This window comes from Ranitomeya variabilis, chromosome 6 (genome assembly GCF_051348905.1).
Source record: "Ranitomeya variabilis isolate aRanVar5 chromosome 6, aRanVar5.hap1, whole genome shotgun sequence".
Lineage (NCBI taxonomy): Eukaryota > Metazoa > Chordata > Amphibia > Anura > Dendrobatidae > Ranitomeya > Ranitomeya variabilis.
The window spans coordinates 16,365,477-16,382,568 of record NC_135237.1 but is presented as its reverse complement, the minus strand read 5'-3'; the positions used below and the strand labels follow the sequence as shown (position 1 = coordinate 16,382,568).

The 17,092-nt window shown below is 47.0% G+C and overlaps 1 protein-coding gene across 1 annotated transcript in view; it reads right to left on the bottom strand.

The window, feature by feature from the left end:
• Positions 1-10,501, bottom strand: part of LOC143781361 (uncharacterized) — a 40,083-nt gene extending 29,582 nt beyond the window's left edge. Inside the window, exon 1 of the mRNA XM_077267930.1 lies at positions 10,420-10,501. Coding sequence (XP_077124045.1) covers positions 10,420-10,434 — 15 coding nt within the window. The 5' untranslated portion in view covers positions 10,435-10,501. The remainder of the gene's footprint in view (positions 1-10,419) is intronic.
• Positions 10,502-17,092: the final 6,591 nt, after the last annotated feature.

Sequence of the window (17,092 nt, the reverse complement as noted above, 5' to 3'; positions counted from 1 at the left end):
CCAGCCATACCACCCCGCACTGGCTGTGCTCATCTGTATTCCAGCCATACCAGCCTGCCCCTGCTGTGCTCACCTGTATACCAACCTGCTCCTGCCGTGCTCACCTATTTACCAGCCTGCACCTGCCTGCCTCTATACCATCCTCTCCCACCAGCACCAGCTGCTCTTGTGTTTCTGCCTGCCTGTACCAGTTGTACTCTCCTTCAGGGCCTTTCCAGCTCCCTGCCTCTTAAGGATCAGCTGATGTGCATCTGTGGTCTGTCCTGGTGTAGCACCTGGTGTCCATCTGGAGGCAAGTCTAACCCCACCATCAGGGGCTCTAGTGAAGAGTCAGGTGTTCGCCTAGTTGTGCCAGTCAAGGCTGTCCTCTGCCTACGACACAGTGGTTTCACTACTCCCATTACACACACCTAATGCACAGTTGCAATGGAGACGGTTCCCTGATGTAGCTGAAGGAGGTATGGTGTAAGAGGGTGTCACCCCATGTTCTCGACTGCTGTAGGGCTAGAAAGATGCAAGGCCTGCGACCTGATGGTGAAGTGTGGTCAGATGGCCTGGTGGAGAAGAGCCAGGGGTAGAACTTCATGTACCTCATGCGGAAGTTCAAAGTACTACTGAAAAAACAGCTCAAGATTGGCCTCAAAGAACTCAGTGTGTCCACACTGGCTTCCTGACCTACAGATACGCACAGGATGATTTCCTCTGGCAAGGCGTAGTGCAAGAGACACAGGAATGGGAGCAAGAACTGTGGAAATCTGGCCTACCTCTGAAGAACATTGAGGCAAAAAGACTTTCTGCCCAAGGACTGACAAGTTTAAAGAAGAGAGGAATGTAAGGAAGTGGGCAAGTAAAGTTGATGCCTAGCTGAGTAATTGCAAGTGAACACCACCATCTGCTGATCATAGGCAAAAGTGAAAGTGAAGGAAGAATTACTGTAGTTGGAACCTAATAGTGGGAACCTATGTACCCAGTGGGGGAGATTAAAGACCACACCAGGTCAGGTGACACCTGTGTCGCACATAATTATAAAAGGCTGGGCCAAGAAGAGGCACTTGGCACCAGAACAGGTCATATGGCTGTTAGGTGGGGTTACAGCCACCATCACCACAAAAGGGTCCGACAGCGATCAGATGTCAGAGAAGGTCTGAGCTGTGAGGAAGACTTCCCTTGGCAGTAGAAGTCTGTGACCAGCTCCAGTAGAAGTCCATGACCAGATCTGAACCAGGCTCGGAAGACAATCCGGCTGTAGCAGAGGACCGTTCTTGTGAGCTGTTACTTCCAGTGTAGATGTATGGTACTGTGTGTGGGCTGGGGCCATGCTTCAGGTAATGGAGATGGCCAGTCCGACAATCACACTATATACCTAGTGACTCGCATATCTAGGACTTATGGCCTAGCGGGAATTACCTGTGTCCCCCACTAGGGTCGGTGGAACGATCAGAGGTGTTTATTACATAGACTTTGATGGGATGGGCCTAGTACTGAAACCAGGAATTTCAGAGCCCCATGAGATCCCCTTGAGACTCTGCCCAGGCCCCACCCCAGCTCTGCCTCCAACCCTCGAACCTTCCACAGTCTCACCACTCACTCTTAGAAAAACTCCACTTGTGCACCACTGTTATGTTCTGGTGGCCTAGGAGCAGCATGAGATGTACTCTGGAGAAGGTGGTACCTGTACTGACCGCAGACCCTGAACTTAACACCGCAACTAGAAGTAGCCATGGAATGTACCTATCACTCCCTAGACATCTCGACACAGCCGGAGGACTAATTACCCCTAGAGATAGAAAAGGGAAAACTATCTTGCCTCAGAGAAAATCCCCAAAGGATAGACAGCCCCCCACAAATATTGACTGTGAGAGGAGAGGGAAAAACATACACAGACTGAAATCAGAATTTAGCAAAGGAGGCCACTTCTAGCTAAATAGAAAGGATAGGACAGAGTACTATGCGGTCAGTATTAAAACACTAGAAAATATCCACCACAGAAAATACAAAATCTCCACATCTAACTAAAGACATGGAGGGTATATCTGCATCTCCAGAGATAACATGGAAAATAACTTGAACGATCAGGCCCACAGCATGTGGACTGCAAAAAACAAAGCCAGAACTTATCTTTGTTGAAATGAGCAGCAAGCGAGACCAGGCAGGGAAGTGAATCCTCCAGGAAACAATGGACAACTGGCACTAACCAAAGGGTCAAGCAAGACTAAATAGCCCAGTCAGAATTGCAATAAGTGGACACACCTGATGAATGCTGCGATCCAAAGACAGCAGCGCTACCACTTATAACCATCGGAGGGAGCCCAAGAGCAGAATTCACAACACACCACTGTTGTGAATTCTGCTCTTGGGCTCCCTCCGGTGGTTATAAGTGGTAGCGCTGCTGTCTCTGGATCGCAGCATTTATCAGGTGTGTCCACTTTTTGCAATTCTGACTGGGCTATTTAGTCTTGCTTGACCCTTTAGTCAGTGCCAGTTGTCCATTGTTCCTGGAGGATTCACATCTCTGCCTGGTCTCTCCTGCTTTGCTGTTCATTTCAACAAAGATAAGTTCTGGCCTTGATTTTTGCTGTCCACATGCTGTGGGCCTTATTGTTCAGTTCTTTTCCATGTTTTTGTCTTGTCCAGCTTGGTCTGTATAAGGATTTGTTTAGCCAAGCTGGTATCTCTGGAGATGCAGATATACCCTCCATATCTTTAGTTAGATGTGGAGATTTTGTATTTTCTGTGGTGGATATTTTCTAGTGTTTTAATACTGACCACATAGTACTCTGTCCTATCCTTTCTATTTAGCTAGAAGTGGCCTCCTTTGCTAAATTCTGATTTCAGTCTGTGTATGTTTTTCCCCTCTCCTCTCACAGTCAATATTTGTGGGGGGCTGTCTATCCTTTGGGGATTTTCTCTGAGGCAAGATAGAAAAGGGAAAACTATCTCTAGGGGTAATTAGTCCTCCGGCTGTGTCGAGATGTCTAGGGAGTGAAAGGTACATTCCACGGCTACTTCTAGTTGCGGTGTTAAGTTCAGGGTCTGCGGTCAGTACAGGTACCACCTTCTCCAGAGTACGTCTCATGCTGCTCTTAGGCCACCAGTTCATAACACACCACGTCTTCAGCAAACACACGTTAATAGTTCCCATTGAACACCATATCACATACATAGCCATCAAGTTTAGTTTTGGCCAAAGTAATTTTTAAAGCCGCCACAACGACATGATAGTCTCTTTTGGCCAGACCCTACTCTAACCTATTAAAAACATTTCTTAAAATAAAAACAGTACTTTTTTTTTGTATATTTTTATTTATTTTAAGGAAATGTGTCACATACATTTTTTTTAAATGAACAATGCTACCACATACAAGGAACAAATATCGTCACACCATATATTACCACCACATAGTGACCAAATAATACCACATACAACTGGCAAATACTGCCACACCATGAACAGACCACATAGTGACAGAATAACACCACATACTGGGAGAATTACCACTACACCCTGACCAGATTACATATTACCACCACATAGTGAGACACTGCTTCAATGTCGGACTGGGGTGCCACCAGTAACATTGACTTTGGGGGGGCCCACTTTTCACCTGCATACAAATATTGCACAACCCTTGTTCATAAATGTACCTATATCTTTATATAATAATAAATTGGGTAGTTTGGTTAATTAAGGAGATGCTGCACTTTCTGTACACAGCGAAACAAGTGAATTATGCCAAATACTGCCCACACAGTGGGGTTGGGGGCCCAGATATGAACAGGGGCCCACCGGCAATTCCCCTGTTCCTCTATGGGCTAGTCCAAACCTGGACTACATTACTGATTGTGGAGACACGAGGTCAGTGGGTGCTCTCATCCACTGACCCGGCTGTCTTTAACAAGACTGCATGGACCAGGGCTCTCACTACTGAACGACCGCTCTCTCGCCCAATAGACATAAAACTACTCAGACAACACAGGGTGAGGGTGAAACAGTGTGGCAATAATTTATTGTATCACAACACACAATAGCAAACAGAACAATCCTAGCAAATACCCAAGATGGTGCAAATTAGAGTCTCATCCTTCCTCTGACTTGCTGGGATTAAAGCTGCTTCCAGTGTAGCATACCTCCACCAGTGGCTCCCCACTTTTGGCAGGCCCCCAAAGCGAAGAGGTAACAACAAGCTTAGGAACCGAGAAAAATGAGGTATGTGGCCAGATGAACCAATTTTCCCAACCTGGATTTTTTAAGACATCTCTGGGGTTTCAGTGATGGTCAATTAAGCAGTCTTGTGTTCTTTCAGCCATGTCCGACGTACCTTTAGCTGAGATCCTGAAGAGTCACTCGGATCAGAAGAAAAAGTCTTTATATATAGTGGCATGTAACCTATTTTTAGATCTAACAAGTGTCCTTCAGTCTAGCATCACAGATAAGGGGAACAATGGTGATTAAATATTCAAGTAAAGGTACCGTCACACTAGGCGATATCGCCAGCAATCCGTGACGTTGCAGCGACCTGGATAGCGATATCGCTGTATTTGACACGCAGCAGCGATCTGGATCCCGCTGTGAAATTGCTGGTCGCTGCTAGAAGGTCTGCACTTTATTTGGTCGCTAGGTCGCCGTGTATCGCCGTGTTTGACAGCAAAAGCAAGGATACCAGCGATATTTTACACTGGTAACCAGGGTAAACATCGGGTTACTAAGCGCAGGGCCGCGCTTAGTAACCCGATGTTTACCCTGGTTACCAGCGTAACAGTTAAAAAAACAAACAGCACATACTCACCAGCGCGTCCCCCAGCCTCTGCTTCCTGACACTGACTGAGCGCCGGCCCTAAACTGAAAGTGAAAGCAACAGCGGTGACGTCACCGCTCTGCTGTTAGGGCCGGAGCTCAGTCAGTGTCAGGAAGCAGAGGCTGGGGGACGCGCAGGTGAGCATGTACTGTTTGTTTTTTTAACTTTTACGCTGGTAACCAGGGTAAACATCGGGTTACTAAGCGCGGCCCTGCGCTTAGCAACCCGATGCTTACCCTGGTTACCCGGGGACCTCGGCATCGTTGGTCGCTGGAGAGCGGTCTGTGTGACAGCTCTCCAGCGACCAAACAGCGACGCTGCAGCGATCGGCATTGCTGTCGCTATCGCTGCAGCGTCGCTTAATGTGACGGTACCTTAATGCTACTTTATCTAAACTATTTGCATCGATTTTCCCTTTCTGCTTTCAAAGTCAACAAACTGGCTCCATAACACAATGCATAGTTAGCATATTAGCAGACCTGATATTCTCAAGGATAAGAGCACACTTTGTTATATCACGTCAGCTTACAAGTCAATATTCCAGGCTCACACGAACATAAGGGTATGTGCACACGTCCGGATTTCTTGCAGAAATTTCCTGAAGAAAACCGGAAATTTTCTGCAAGAAATCCGCATTTTTTTTTTTGCGTTTTTTTTCGTTTTTTTCGCGGTTTTTTTAGCATTCTGCAAGCGGAATTAGCTTGCAGAATGCTAAAGTTTTCCAAGCGATCTGTAGCATCGCTTGGAAAACTGACTGACAGGTTGGTCACACTTGTCAAACATACTGTTTGACAAGTGTGACCAACTTTTTACTATAGATGCAGCCTATGCAGCATCAATAGTAAAAGATAGAATGTTTAAAAATAATTTTTTTTAAAAAATGGTTATACTCACCTGCAGACAGCCGATCTCCTCAGCGGCGTCCGTTCCTATAGATGGTGTGTGCGTGCAGGACCTTCGATGACGTCGCGGTCACGTGAGCGGTTGAGAGGTCACGCGACCAATCACAAGACAGCGACGTCATCGCAGGTCCTTCACAGAAACCAGCTATAGGAACGGAAGCGGCAGCATGCACCGGAGAGGCGGGAAGACTGCGGGGCCATCGAAGGTGAGTATATGACTATTTTCTATTTTAATTCTTTTTTTTTTTGACCAATTATATGGTGCCCAGTCCGTGGAGGAGAGTCTCCTCTCCTCCACCCTGGGTACCAACCGCACATAATCTGCTTACTTCCCGCATGTTGGGCATAGCCCCGTGATCAATGCACTCCTAGGTGTGCGGAATCCCCGCAATTCCGCAAATTTAATGAACATGTTGCTTTTTTTTCCGTGATGCGATTTTTTCGCAGAAAAATATGCAACATTTGCACAAAAAATGCGGAATACCCTGAAAATAATGGGAGGCTTATGATAGCTGTTTTTTCGCATTTTAATCACGTTTTTATAGCGAAAAAACGCGAAAAATACTGAACGTGTGCACATGGCCTGAGTCTGTTTTCTTGGCCCACCAGAAATCAACCTACATCCAAAAGCCAACATACAGATAAAAAGTCAATTCTTCTAGGTTTGCTAAACATGGTTGTCTGGGTAATTAAGATATAATCTTGTTTCTGCACACTGATCATTAATAAAAGCAAAACACAATACTAATATTAACGTAATCCTATAAGCTTACCAAGAGCATAATGCCCCGTAATAGACATAACGTCATCAGTTTAGTAAAAAAGTATAAACTTTATTGACATGATATAATTATTTAAATACTGTTGTCTTAAAAATATTGTAAGTGATGAGGATCGATAGATGAAAAGATGGACAATTTCAGCAGGGGAACCCACATTAAAATATGTAAAGGTGCAACCAGAGACAGCACAAAGTATAATGCTAGGTATTATAGGACATACAAAAAGTCTTGGAGATGTCAGGGGTGAGCACAGTTAGCCCTGTGCAGACCAATATGGAGTTACTAATAAAAATTAGGGACTAACTATCCTCTCCTGTAACTTCCCTCCCATGTGGTTCAGTGCTGAGTATGCCCCCCGTGAGGAAGCTCAGTACGCGAAACGCACGTCGGGGCATGTGGTGGACATACTCAGCGCTGAACCACACATGGGTAAGCAACACTTACGGCATTTTGTATTCATGAGCCTTTTCTGACTTTAAATGGGCTAAGTGCAACATGGGAGGGAAGTTACAGGAGAGGATAGTTAGTCCCTAATTTTTATTAGTAACTCCATATTGGTCCGGACAGGGCTAACTGTGCTCACCTCTGACATCTCCAAGACTTTTTGTATGCCCTATAATACCTAGCATTATACTTTTTGCTGTCTCTGGTTGCACCGTTACATATTTTAATGTGGGTTCCTCTGTTGAAATTGTCCATCTTTTCATCTATTGATCCTCATCACTTATAATTATTGAAGTACTGTTGTCTTAAAAATATTGTATCATGTTAATAAAGTTTATACTTTTTTACTAAACTGATCACGTTATGTCTATTATGGGGCATTATGCTCTTGGTAAGCTTATAGGATTATATTAATGTGGGAGTTTGCCCCTCCCCCTCCCCTTTAAGTGCTATGGGCACTTTTTGAAGAAGGGATTGGTATACACATGAATGTATCCGCAAGGTTGGCTTTTGTCAAAAATTAATATTAACATAAGTGCCATTATACACAAGAGCTCTGTACACAGTATGCAATGTAAATGTACAGGTGATACAGTGATGTCCAGTGACATTATACACAGGAGCTCTGTATATAGTGTCAGTATACAGGTAATACAGGGATCACCAGTGACATTATACACAGGAGCTCTGTATATACTGTCAGTATACAGGGATCACCAGTGACATACACAGGAGCTCTGCATATAATGTACAGGTAATACTGTGATCACCGGTGACATCATACACAGGAGCTCTGTATATAGTGTATAGTGCAAGTATACAGGTAATACAGGGATCACCAGTGACATTATACACAGGAGCTCTGTATTTATTGTCAGTGTACAGGTAACACACTGACTCACCAGTGACCTCTGTATTTGAAGTCCTTCATCTTCTCTTTTCTTCTTCATCCAGCAGAGACTGCCATCACCTCTTCCAGCCAGGACTCCTCTCTGCAGAATATAAGGGTATGTGCACATGTTGCGGATTTCCTGCGGATCAGCAGCGTTTTTTGCGGTGCAGAAACGCTGCAGATCCGCAAGTGCTGATGGTGCGGAAAATTACATGTGGAAACGCTGTGGATTAAAAGAAGTAGCATGTCACTTCTTCTTTGCGGATCTGCAGCGTTTTTGTACCCATTCCATTCTAGAAATCCACAGGGGTAAAAAACCACAGTAAATCCGCAAAAAAATCTGCACAAAAAAACGCGTCAAATCCGCAGCTGCGTTTTCTTCCAAGAGATGCAGAATCCGCACCAAAAATTCCTAAACCTAATCCACAACGTGGGCACATAGCCTTACACAGTTATCTAGAACACATTCCCCAACTTACACACTACACCAGATGAAGAAAAAAAGCAACAGTGTCGCCCTGCACAGTAATAGGACCTCACCCCACTGAAAACACCATCCTTAGGGTACCGTCACACAATGCAATTTTCGTCGCTACGACGGCACGATTCGTGACGTCGCAGCGTCGTACGATTATCGCTCCAGCGTCGTAGACTGCGGTCACACTTTGCAATCACGGCGCTGGAGCGATGCCAAAGTCCCCGGGTAACCAGGGTAAACATCGGGTAACTAAGCGCAGGGCCGCGCTTAGTAACCCGATGTTTACCCTGGTTACCAGAGTAAACGTTAAAAAAACAAACAGTACATACTTACATTCCGGTGTCTGTCCCCCGGCGTTCTGCTTCTCTCCACTGTGTAAGCAGCAGAGCCGGAAAGCACAGCGGTGACGCAGGCGTCACCGCTGAGCTCGCTTTCTGGCTGGCCGGCGCTCACAGTGCAGAGAAGCTGAGACGCCGGAGGACAGTCACCGGAATGTGAGTATGTACTGTTTGTTTTTTTTTACTTTTACGCTGGTAACCACGGTAAACATCGGGTTACTAAGCGCGGCCCTGCGCTTAGTTACCCGATGTTTACCCTGGTTACAAGCGAAGACATCGCTGGATCGCTGTCACACACAATGATCCAGCGATGTCAGCGGGTGATCAAGCGACGAAAGAAAGTTCCAAACGATCTGCTACGACGTACGATTCTCAGCAGGATCCCTGATCGCTGCTGCGTGTCAGACACTGCGATATCGTAACGATATCGCTAGAACGTCACGAATCGTATGGTCGTAGCGATCAAAGTGTGACTGTGTGACAGTACCCTTAAAAATAAAAATCACAGCAGTAATAATATCCCTTAATTAGCCTCTACAGTAAGAATGCCCAACATCCTGCTCCCGTATGAACTTTATTCTGGACCCCACATGTTTCATTCCTGGACCCTTGTGCCTCATTCCGGGACCAATATGTTCTCCTATTTCTGCCCCTATAGTGCGGCTTTACAAGAAAAGTAAAAAATAAAACAAAAGTTACTCCTTACCTGACTGGGGTACAGTGGCATTCATCCTCCCCTTCATCCATCTGAGGCGCGGACATCAGCTGCCGGCCTATGATTGGCTGGCAGTTGTCAACTATTGCCGTGCAGAAAGCCAACCAGGATCCTGACCTGGGGCCCAGTGATCAGTAGGGCCCCCCATCTGCTCTCCGGGCCCCATACGCCAGTTAGGGCAGTAATGCCCTGATGGTGGCGCTGACGGAGAGTGACGCCGGTGAAGTTGAGACATAAAGGCATTAACAGTCATTTAAGCACGGTGGCTCAGTGGTTAGCACTGTATGGTGGCTCAGTGGTTAGCACTGTATGGTGGCTCAGTGGTTAGCACTGTATGGTGGCTCAGTGGTTAGCACTGTATGGTGGCTCAGTGGTTAGCACTGTATGGTGGCTCAGTGGTTAGCACTGTATGGTGGCTCAGTGGTTAGCACTGTATGGTGGCTCAGTGGTTAGCACTGCAGCCTTGCAGCGCTGGAGTCCTGGGTTCGTATGTTCTCCCCGTGTTTGTGTGGGTTTCCTCCGGGTTCTCCGGTTTCCTCCCACATTCCAAAGACATACTGATAGGGAATTTAGATTGTGAGCCCCATCAGGGACAGTGATGATAATGTGTGCAAACTGTAAAGCGCTGCGGAATATGTTAGCGCTATATAAAAATAAAGATTATTATTATTATTATTAACTGCTAGATAAGAGCGATGAATGTAACAGAACATGGCAGATATTGTATATAGTCGTATTGTGTGTGATAACATCTGTATTACCGGTTACTGTAACCCGCCATATAGTGCTTACTGATTATATATATATATACACTGTATATACACACACTTACTAATAGATTTTAATTTTTGTGTTAAATAATGTTGGTTAAGTACCACCGTCTCCTCATTGTCTGCGCTGCTGCATCCAACCAACCTGCTTCCAAGTGCTCAGAGACACGGCCGAGGTGAGGAGGCCCGAGGTGAGGAGGCCCGAGGTGAGGAGGCCCGAGGTGAGGAGGCCGAGGCCGAGCCCGACCACCACTGAGCAGGACACAGGAGTTCAAAAACAAAGAAAAAAAGGAGGAACTCACCATCAGGAAAGCCATCGCGCTAGCTGTGCAACAACGGGTCCTGTGCTAGCAGGAAATGACAGGCCCCTGATGTACAGAATGAATCACAGGTGATTCCAACCAAGGAGGTCTGGAGCACCGAGTCCCTCCTCCCAGGAAAACAGGAAAAAATCACAGAAGATGAACCGCAAAACATAGAAAAACATGTGCAAATATACCTATAAATAAAAACAACCAATGTGTAATATAATATAATACTCTTCTACAGAAATACCGTCATATCTATTTCATCATTTAGTCCAGGGGGACCGGCGCCCGTGTGTATAGGGGGGACTGGCACCCGTTTGTATAGGGGGACCGCTGCCCGTGTGTATAGGGGGGACCGGCGTCCGTGTGTATAGGGGGGATAGGCACCCGTGTGTATTGGGGGGACCGGCGCCCGTGTGTATAGGGGGGACTGGCGCCCGTGTGCACAGGGGGGACCGGCGCACGTTTGTATAGGGGGACCGCTGCCCGTGTGTATAGGGGGGACCGGCGCCCGTGTGTATTGGGGGGACCGGCGCCCGTGTGTATAGGGGGGACTGGCGTCCGTGTGTATAGGGGGGACCGGCGCCCGTGTGTATTGGGGGGACCGGCGCCCGTGTGTATAGGGGGGACCGGCGTCCGTGTGTATAGGGGGGATCGGCACCCGTGTGTATTGGGGGGACCGGCGCCCGTGTGTATAGGGGGGACTGGCGCCCGTGTGCACAGGGGGGACCGGCGCCCGTTTGTATAGGGGGACCGCTGCCCGTGTGTATAGGGGGGACCGGCGTCCGTGTGTATAGGGGGGATCGGCACCCGTGTGTATTGGGGGGACCGGCACCCGTGTGTATTGGGGGGACCGGCACCCGTGTGCACAGGGGGGACCGGCGCCCGTTTGTATAGGGGGACTGCTGCCCGTGTGTATAGGGGGGACCGGCGCCCGTGTGTATTGGGGGGACTGGCGCCCGTTTGTATAGGGGGGATCGGCACCCGTGTGTATTGGGGGGACTGGCGCCCGTTTGTATAGGGGGACCGCTGCCTGTGTGCACAGAGGGGACCGGCGCCCGTTTGTATAGGGGGGACCGCTGCCTGTGTGCACAGAGGGGACCGGCGCCCGTTTGTATAGGGGGGACTGGCGCCCGTGTGCACAGAGGGGACCGGCGCCTGTGTGTATAGGGGGGACCGGCGCCCGTGTGTATAGGGGGGACTGGCGCCCGTGTGCACAGGGGGGACCGGCGCCCGTTTGTATAGGGGGACCGCTGCCCGTGTGTATAGGGGGGACCGGCGTCCGTGTGTATAGGGGGATCGGCACCCGTGTGTATTGGGGGGACCGGCGCCCGTTTGTATAGGGGGGACCGGCGCCCGTGTGTATAGGGGGGACTGGCGCCCGTTTGTATAGGGGGACCGCTGCCTGTGTGCACAGAGGGGACCGGCGCCCGTGTGTATAGGGGGACCCGCTGCCCGTGTGTATAGGGGGGACCCGCCAGGCGCCCGTGTGTATAGGGGGACCTGCTGCCCGTGTGTATAGGGGGGACCGGCGCCCGTGTGTATAGGGGGACCGCTGCCTGTGTGTATAGGGGGGACTGGCGCCCGTGTGCACAGGGGGGACTGGCGCCCGTTTGTATAGGGGGACCGCCGCCCGTGTGCACAGAATCCATCTGGACTCTTTTTGCAACAAAAGCTTATGGAGATCGCCCCCTTGTGGAGGGAAATTAACCTGTTCCAGTCCTGCAAATGTCCGGATTCCCTGCATGCTTGTCCTGCATGTGCTCAACTAGATGCCTGGAACCTTTCCCTGTAAGCCTATGTGCACACGGTGTGGATTGGACGCTGCAGATTCGAAGCAGTTTTCCATGCGTTGTACAGTACAATGTAAACCTATGGAAAACCAAATCCGCAGTGCTCATGCTGCGGAAAATACCTCACTGAAACGCTGCGTTGTATTTTCCGCAGCATGTCAATTCTTTGTGCGGTTTACACCTGCTCCACAATAGGAATCCGCAGGTGTAAAAACGCACTAAATCCGCGGTAAATCTGCAACGTGTGCACATAGCCTAATAACGAATCTGGAACGCTCCCGGAACCGATGTAAAAGAAACTGCATGGACACAAGATAACGTCGTACACTACCAGACGAGTCCTGCGCGAGATGAAATCCTGGAGCTGCCGAGTAATGGGCCCGACTCGGAGGCCGAGATCACACACAGCGAGATACGGCCGAGTCTCACAGGTTAAAGCCAAGTTCTGGCACCGGCACTCCAGAGCGGAGCGTGCGGCCGCACAGCAACACATGGAGCCGCACAGCAACACATGGAGCCGCACGCTCCGCACCGCTCCGCTCCGCAGTGCCGGTGCCAGAGCTTGGCTTTAACCTGCGAGACTCGGCCGTATCTCGCTGTAGTGTGACTCCGGCCTAAGGATCTTATCGGTTACATGAAACCGGCAAAAGGAGCAGTGAGCACATTTGAAGTTACCTTTTTGTTTGTCTCATCCAGCCAGGTGCTCCGGGTGGAATCTCTCCGATTTCGTACTCACTGGTCCTTCTTTTATTAAGGGTCTACGGGACACGATCTCTGTCAAATCTGCGTCTTTGCTCACCATGTGCCGGCTTTTGTTTATAGATGCCCTGATGTGACTTTCCATTGGGCCAAATTGAAAATAAAAATAAACCTTTTCTCTTATTTGGGATATCATGGCCACTGTTCACGCCTAATAGATCTGTTTGGGATGAAGCTGCCGCTCTGTTCATTGTCTCGTCTAGGGACCTAGATGGAGGCCCCCTTTTTTCTAATTTACCTTTAGGCCATGTGCACATGCGGATTCTATTGTGGAATTTTCTGCAGCGGTTTTGATAAATCCGCAGTGCAAAACCGCTGCGGTTTTTACTGCGGATTTATCTCGGTTTTTATTGCGGTTTCTGCTGCGGTTTTTCATCTGCAGTTTCCTATTGGAGCAGGTGAAAAACGCTGTGGATTCCGCACAAAGAATTGACATGCTGCGGAAAATAAACCGCTGCGTTTCCGCGTGTTTTTTTTCCGCAGCATGTGCACTGCGGATTTCATTTCCCATAGCTTTACATGGTACTGTAAATGCATGGGAAACCTCTGAGGATCCGCAGTAAAATCCGCAGCGTGTGCACATACCCTTAGACTATGTGCATAAGTTGCGGTTTTGCCTGTGGAATTTTCTGCTCGGATTCTTCCTATCTTGGCAGAAAACACAGTTGAAAATCCACTTGGATTTGATGCATTTTGATGCAGATTTTCATGCGGTTTTTTTTTCATGCGTATTTGTAAGTCAAATAAAGATATATTATTTAAAAAAAAAAAATTGTGATGTCATTAACTTGTCCAACCTCTTCGTTTATATACTCCATTGAATACCATAAAATCATTACAAAGCATGTTCAAATATAATGTTTACACACACAAAACAAATCTAATTTAATATTATATATATATATATATATATATATATATATATATATATATATATATATATATATATATATATATATATATATATATATATATATATATACAGTGCAGACCAAAAGTTTGGACACACCTTCTCATTTAAAGATTTTTCTGTATTTTCATGACTATGAAAATTGTACATTCACACTGAAGGCATCAAAACTATGAATTAACACATGTGGAATTATATACTTAACAAAAAAGTGTGAAACAACTGAAAATATGTCTTATATTCTAGGTTCTTCACAGTAGCCACCTTTTGCTTTGATGACTGCTTTGCACACTCTTGGCATTCTCTTGATGAGCTCCAAGAGGTAGTCACCGGGAATCACCAGTGCATCAGAGTTCATCTGAGTTCATGCTCTCACTTTACGGCACGGTGTCGCAAGTGACAGCATGAACTCCGGTGACCTCTAGGCAGCGGAGTGATATACGGCAGGAGGATACTTCCTGTCACTGTATCACCGGAGTCGTTTAGAGCAGTCACAGCTCCCGATGTGACTGTTCTACACGGGAAATCGTCGTGGGACACTCGTTATTAAATGGATTTAATCAGAACAGGGAGTATTTGTGTTGGTTTATTTTTATTTTTTTTTTGCAGGAGATCGAGGGCGTCGTGGATTAGCTGTTTGGTGAGTATAAGTGGTTTTTTTTGGTCTTTACTATTGAACACAGTAGCTGGATGATGAAACTACTATCTCATCATCGGCTAATGCTGTCATTGTTTTATGTGACAGCAGACATAGCCGGATGGGACTAGTAGTCCCATCAGACGATGCCTGCCTACACAGAGACACACACAGATACACACAGACACCCGCACACAAGAACGCACATATTCTCTGCTCACACATATTCTCTGCTCACACATATTCTCTGCTCACACACAGTCTCTGCCCACACACTCTTCCTCCTTCCTTTCTGCAGCGTTTTTCGCACCCAACTCCGCAGCAAATCTGCAAATCTTTTTACACCTGCGGTTTTGCTGCGGATTTGGCTGACAATGGAAGTCAATGGGTGCAGAAACGCAGATCCGCAAAAAGAATTGACATGCTGTGGGAAATAAAACACTGCGAATCCACGCGGATATTTCCCCAGCATGTGCACAATTCTGGATTCCCATTGATTAACATTGGTTGTGCACTACACTGCAGATTTGGTGCAATTCCGTGCGTCCAAAAACGCTGCGGATCTTAGACCAATTAGTCCTCCTTACAGTATTATGGGCACCACATATTCCTCCATACAGTATTATGGGCACCATTTTCGCTCCATACAGAATAATGAACCCCATATAATGCTCCATATATAATGGGCCCCCTCTGATGCTCCAGTATAGGATGGACCCCATATAATGCTCCAGTATATAATGGGCCCATATGATGCTCCAGTATATAATGGGCCCATATGATGCTCCAGTAGATGATGGCCCCATATAATGCTCCAGTATATAATGGGCCCCATATAATGCTCCAGTAAATGATGGGCCCCATATAATGCTCCAGTATAGGATGGACCCCATATAATGCTCCAGTATATAATGGGCCCATATGATGCTCCAGTATAGGATGGACCCCATATAATGCTCCAGTATACAATGGGCCCCTCTGATGCTCCAGTATAGGATGGACCCATATAATGTTCCAGTAAATAATGGGCCCATATAATGCTCCAGTATATAATGTGCCCATATGATGCTCCAGTATATGATGGGCCCCATATAATACTCCAGTATATAATGGGCCCATATGATGCTCCAGTATAGGATGGACCCCATATGATGCTCCAGTATAGGATGGACCCCATATAATGCTCCAGTATAGGATGGACCCCATATAATGCTCCAGTATATAATGGGCCCATATGATGCTCCAGTATAGGATGGACCCCATATAATGCTCCAGTATATAATGGGCCCATATGATGCTCCAGTATAGGATGGACCCCATATAATGCTCCAGTATATAATGGGCCCATATGATGCTCCAGTATAGGATGGACCCCATATAATGCTCCAGTATATAATGTGCCCATATGATGCTCCAGTATATGATGGGCCCCATATAATACTCCAGTATATAATGGGCCCATATAATGCTCCAGTATATAATGGGCCCATATAATGCTCCAGTATATGATGGGCCCATATAATGCTCCAGTATATAATGGGCCCATATAATGCTCCAGTATATAATGGGCCCATATAATGCTCCAGTATATAATGGGCCCATATAATGCTCCAGTATATAATGGGCCCATATGATGCTCATAGGAAAATAACTGTTTGTGTAATGATTTGGAGGGCGGTGCAGTTGCTAAGTGAATAGTGAGCGCTGCCCCTTTTCGCTTCGGAGGCCAGAGAATGATCCCAGGACTCCGCCAGCTTCTTTTCAGTGAATCGCTCTGCCGCGGCTCTGTCGGGATTCTATCTGAAGCCCTGAAAAATGGGATTTGGGTAAAAAGAACAAAAAGCCATTGACTTTAATGAGGCAGATAAAGTAATTTGCAGTCTCTCTCTGGTTTCAGCAGTGTCTGCCTTCATGAGACGGGCAGAAACGTGCAGGTGACGTCTTTTTTTTGTCTTTCTCAAGAAGGCCAAAACCATAGGGCAAACTGCAGAAAGTGACTCAGTCTGCCTGAATAAAATCAATGGCCCTGTCAGAGGTTCCACACGAATCCCATTTATCAGGCCTTTGGAAACCCCGATTGTCACTGATTTATGAGAAAACGTAACGTGAACCTATGCTCAAAAATAAAACACAAATGATACTATGAATTGATTAAACGTGATGTAAGCATTGAGTGACTCTATAATTTTTCCCTATGCTTGGTTAGGAACCATTACTGACTACCACATTGTTTGTTCATGATTTCTTTTAGTGTTTCTTAAAGACACAAAGTTGCCATTAGAAATGACTTTAGTTTTGTGCCATGTCTGTGATCGGCTTTTTTTCTACAAAATTAAACACCTGAATGAACATCCTCCAAGGCCGCTGATTCCATCATTTCTGCCAGGGGTCGTATATTCCCAGTAACAGCACGTGACCTCGCTCTGGCCAATAGAGATTACATAGTCCAGTGGTTTACCACTAGATGTCGCAGTGTTCCCACTAACGAAGCATTATCTCGGGTGGCCACTAGGTGTCGCCACCAGTAGTACCGCGATGCTCTGTCTGGAAGCTCCGGTAGGTGGCGCT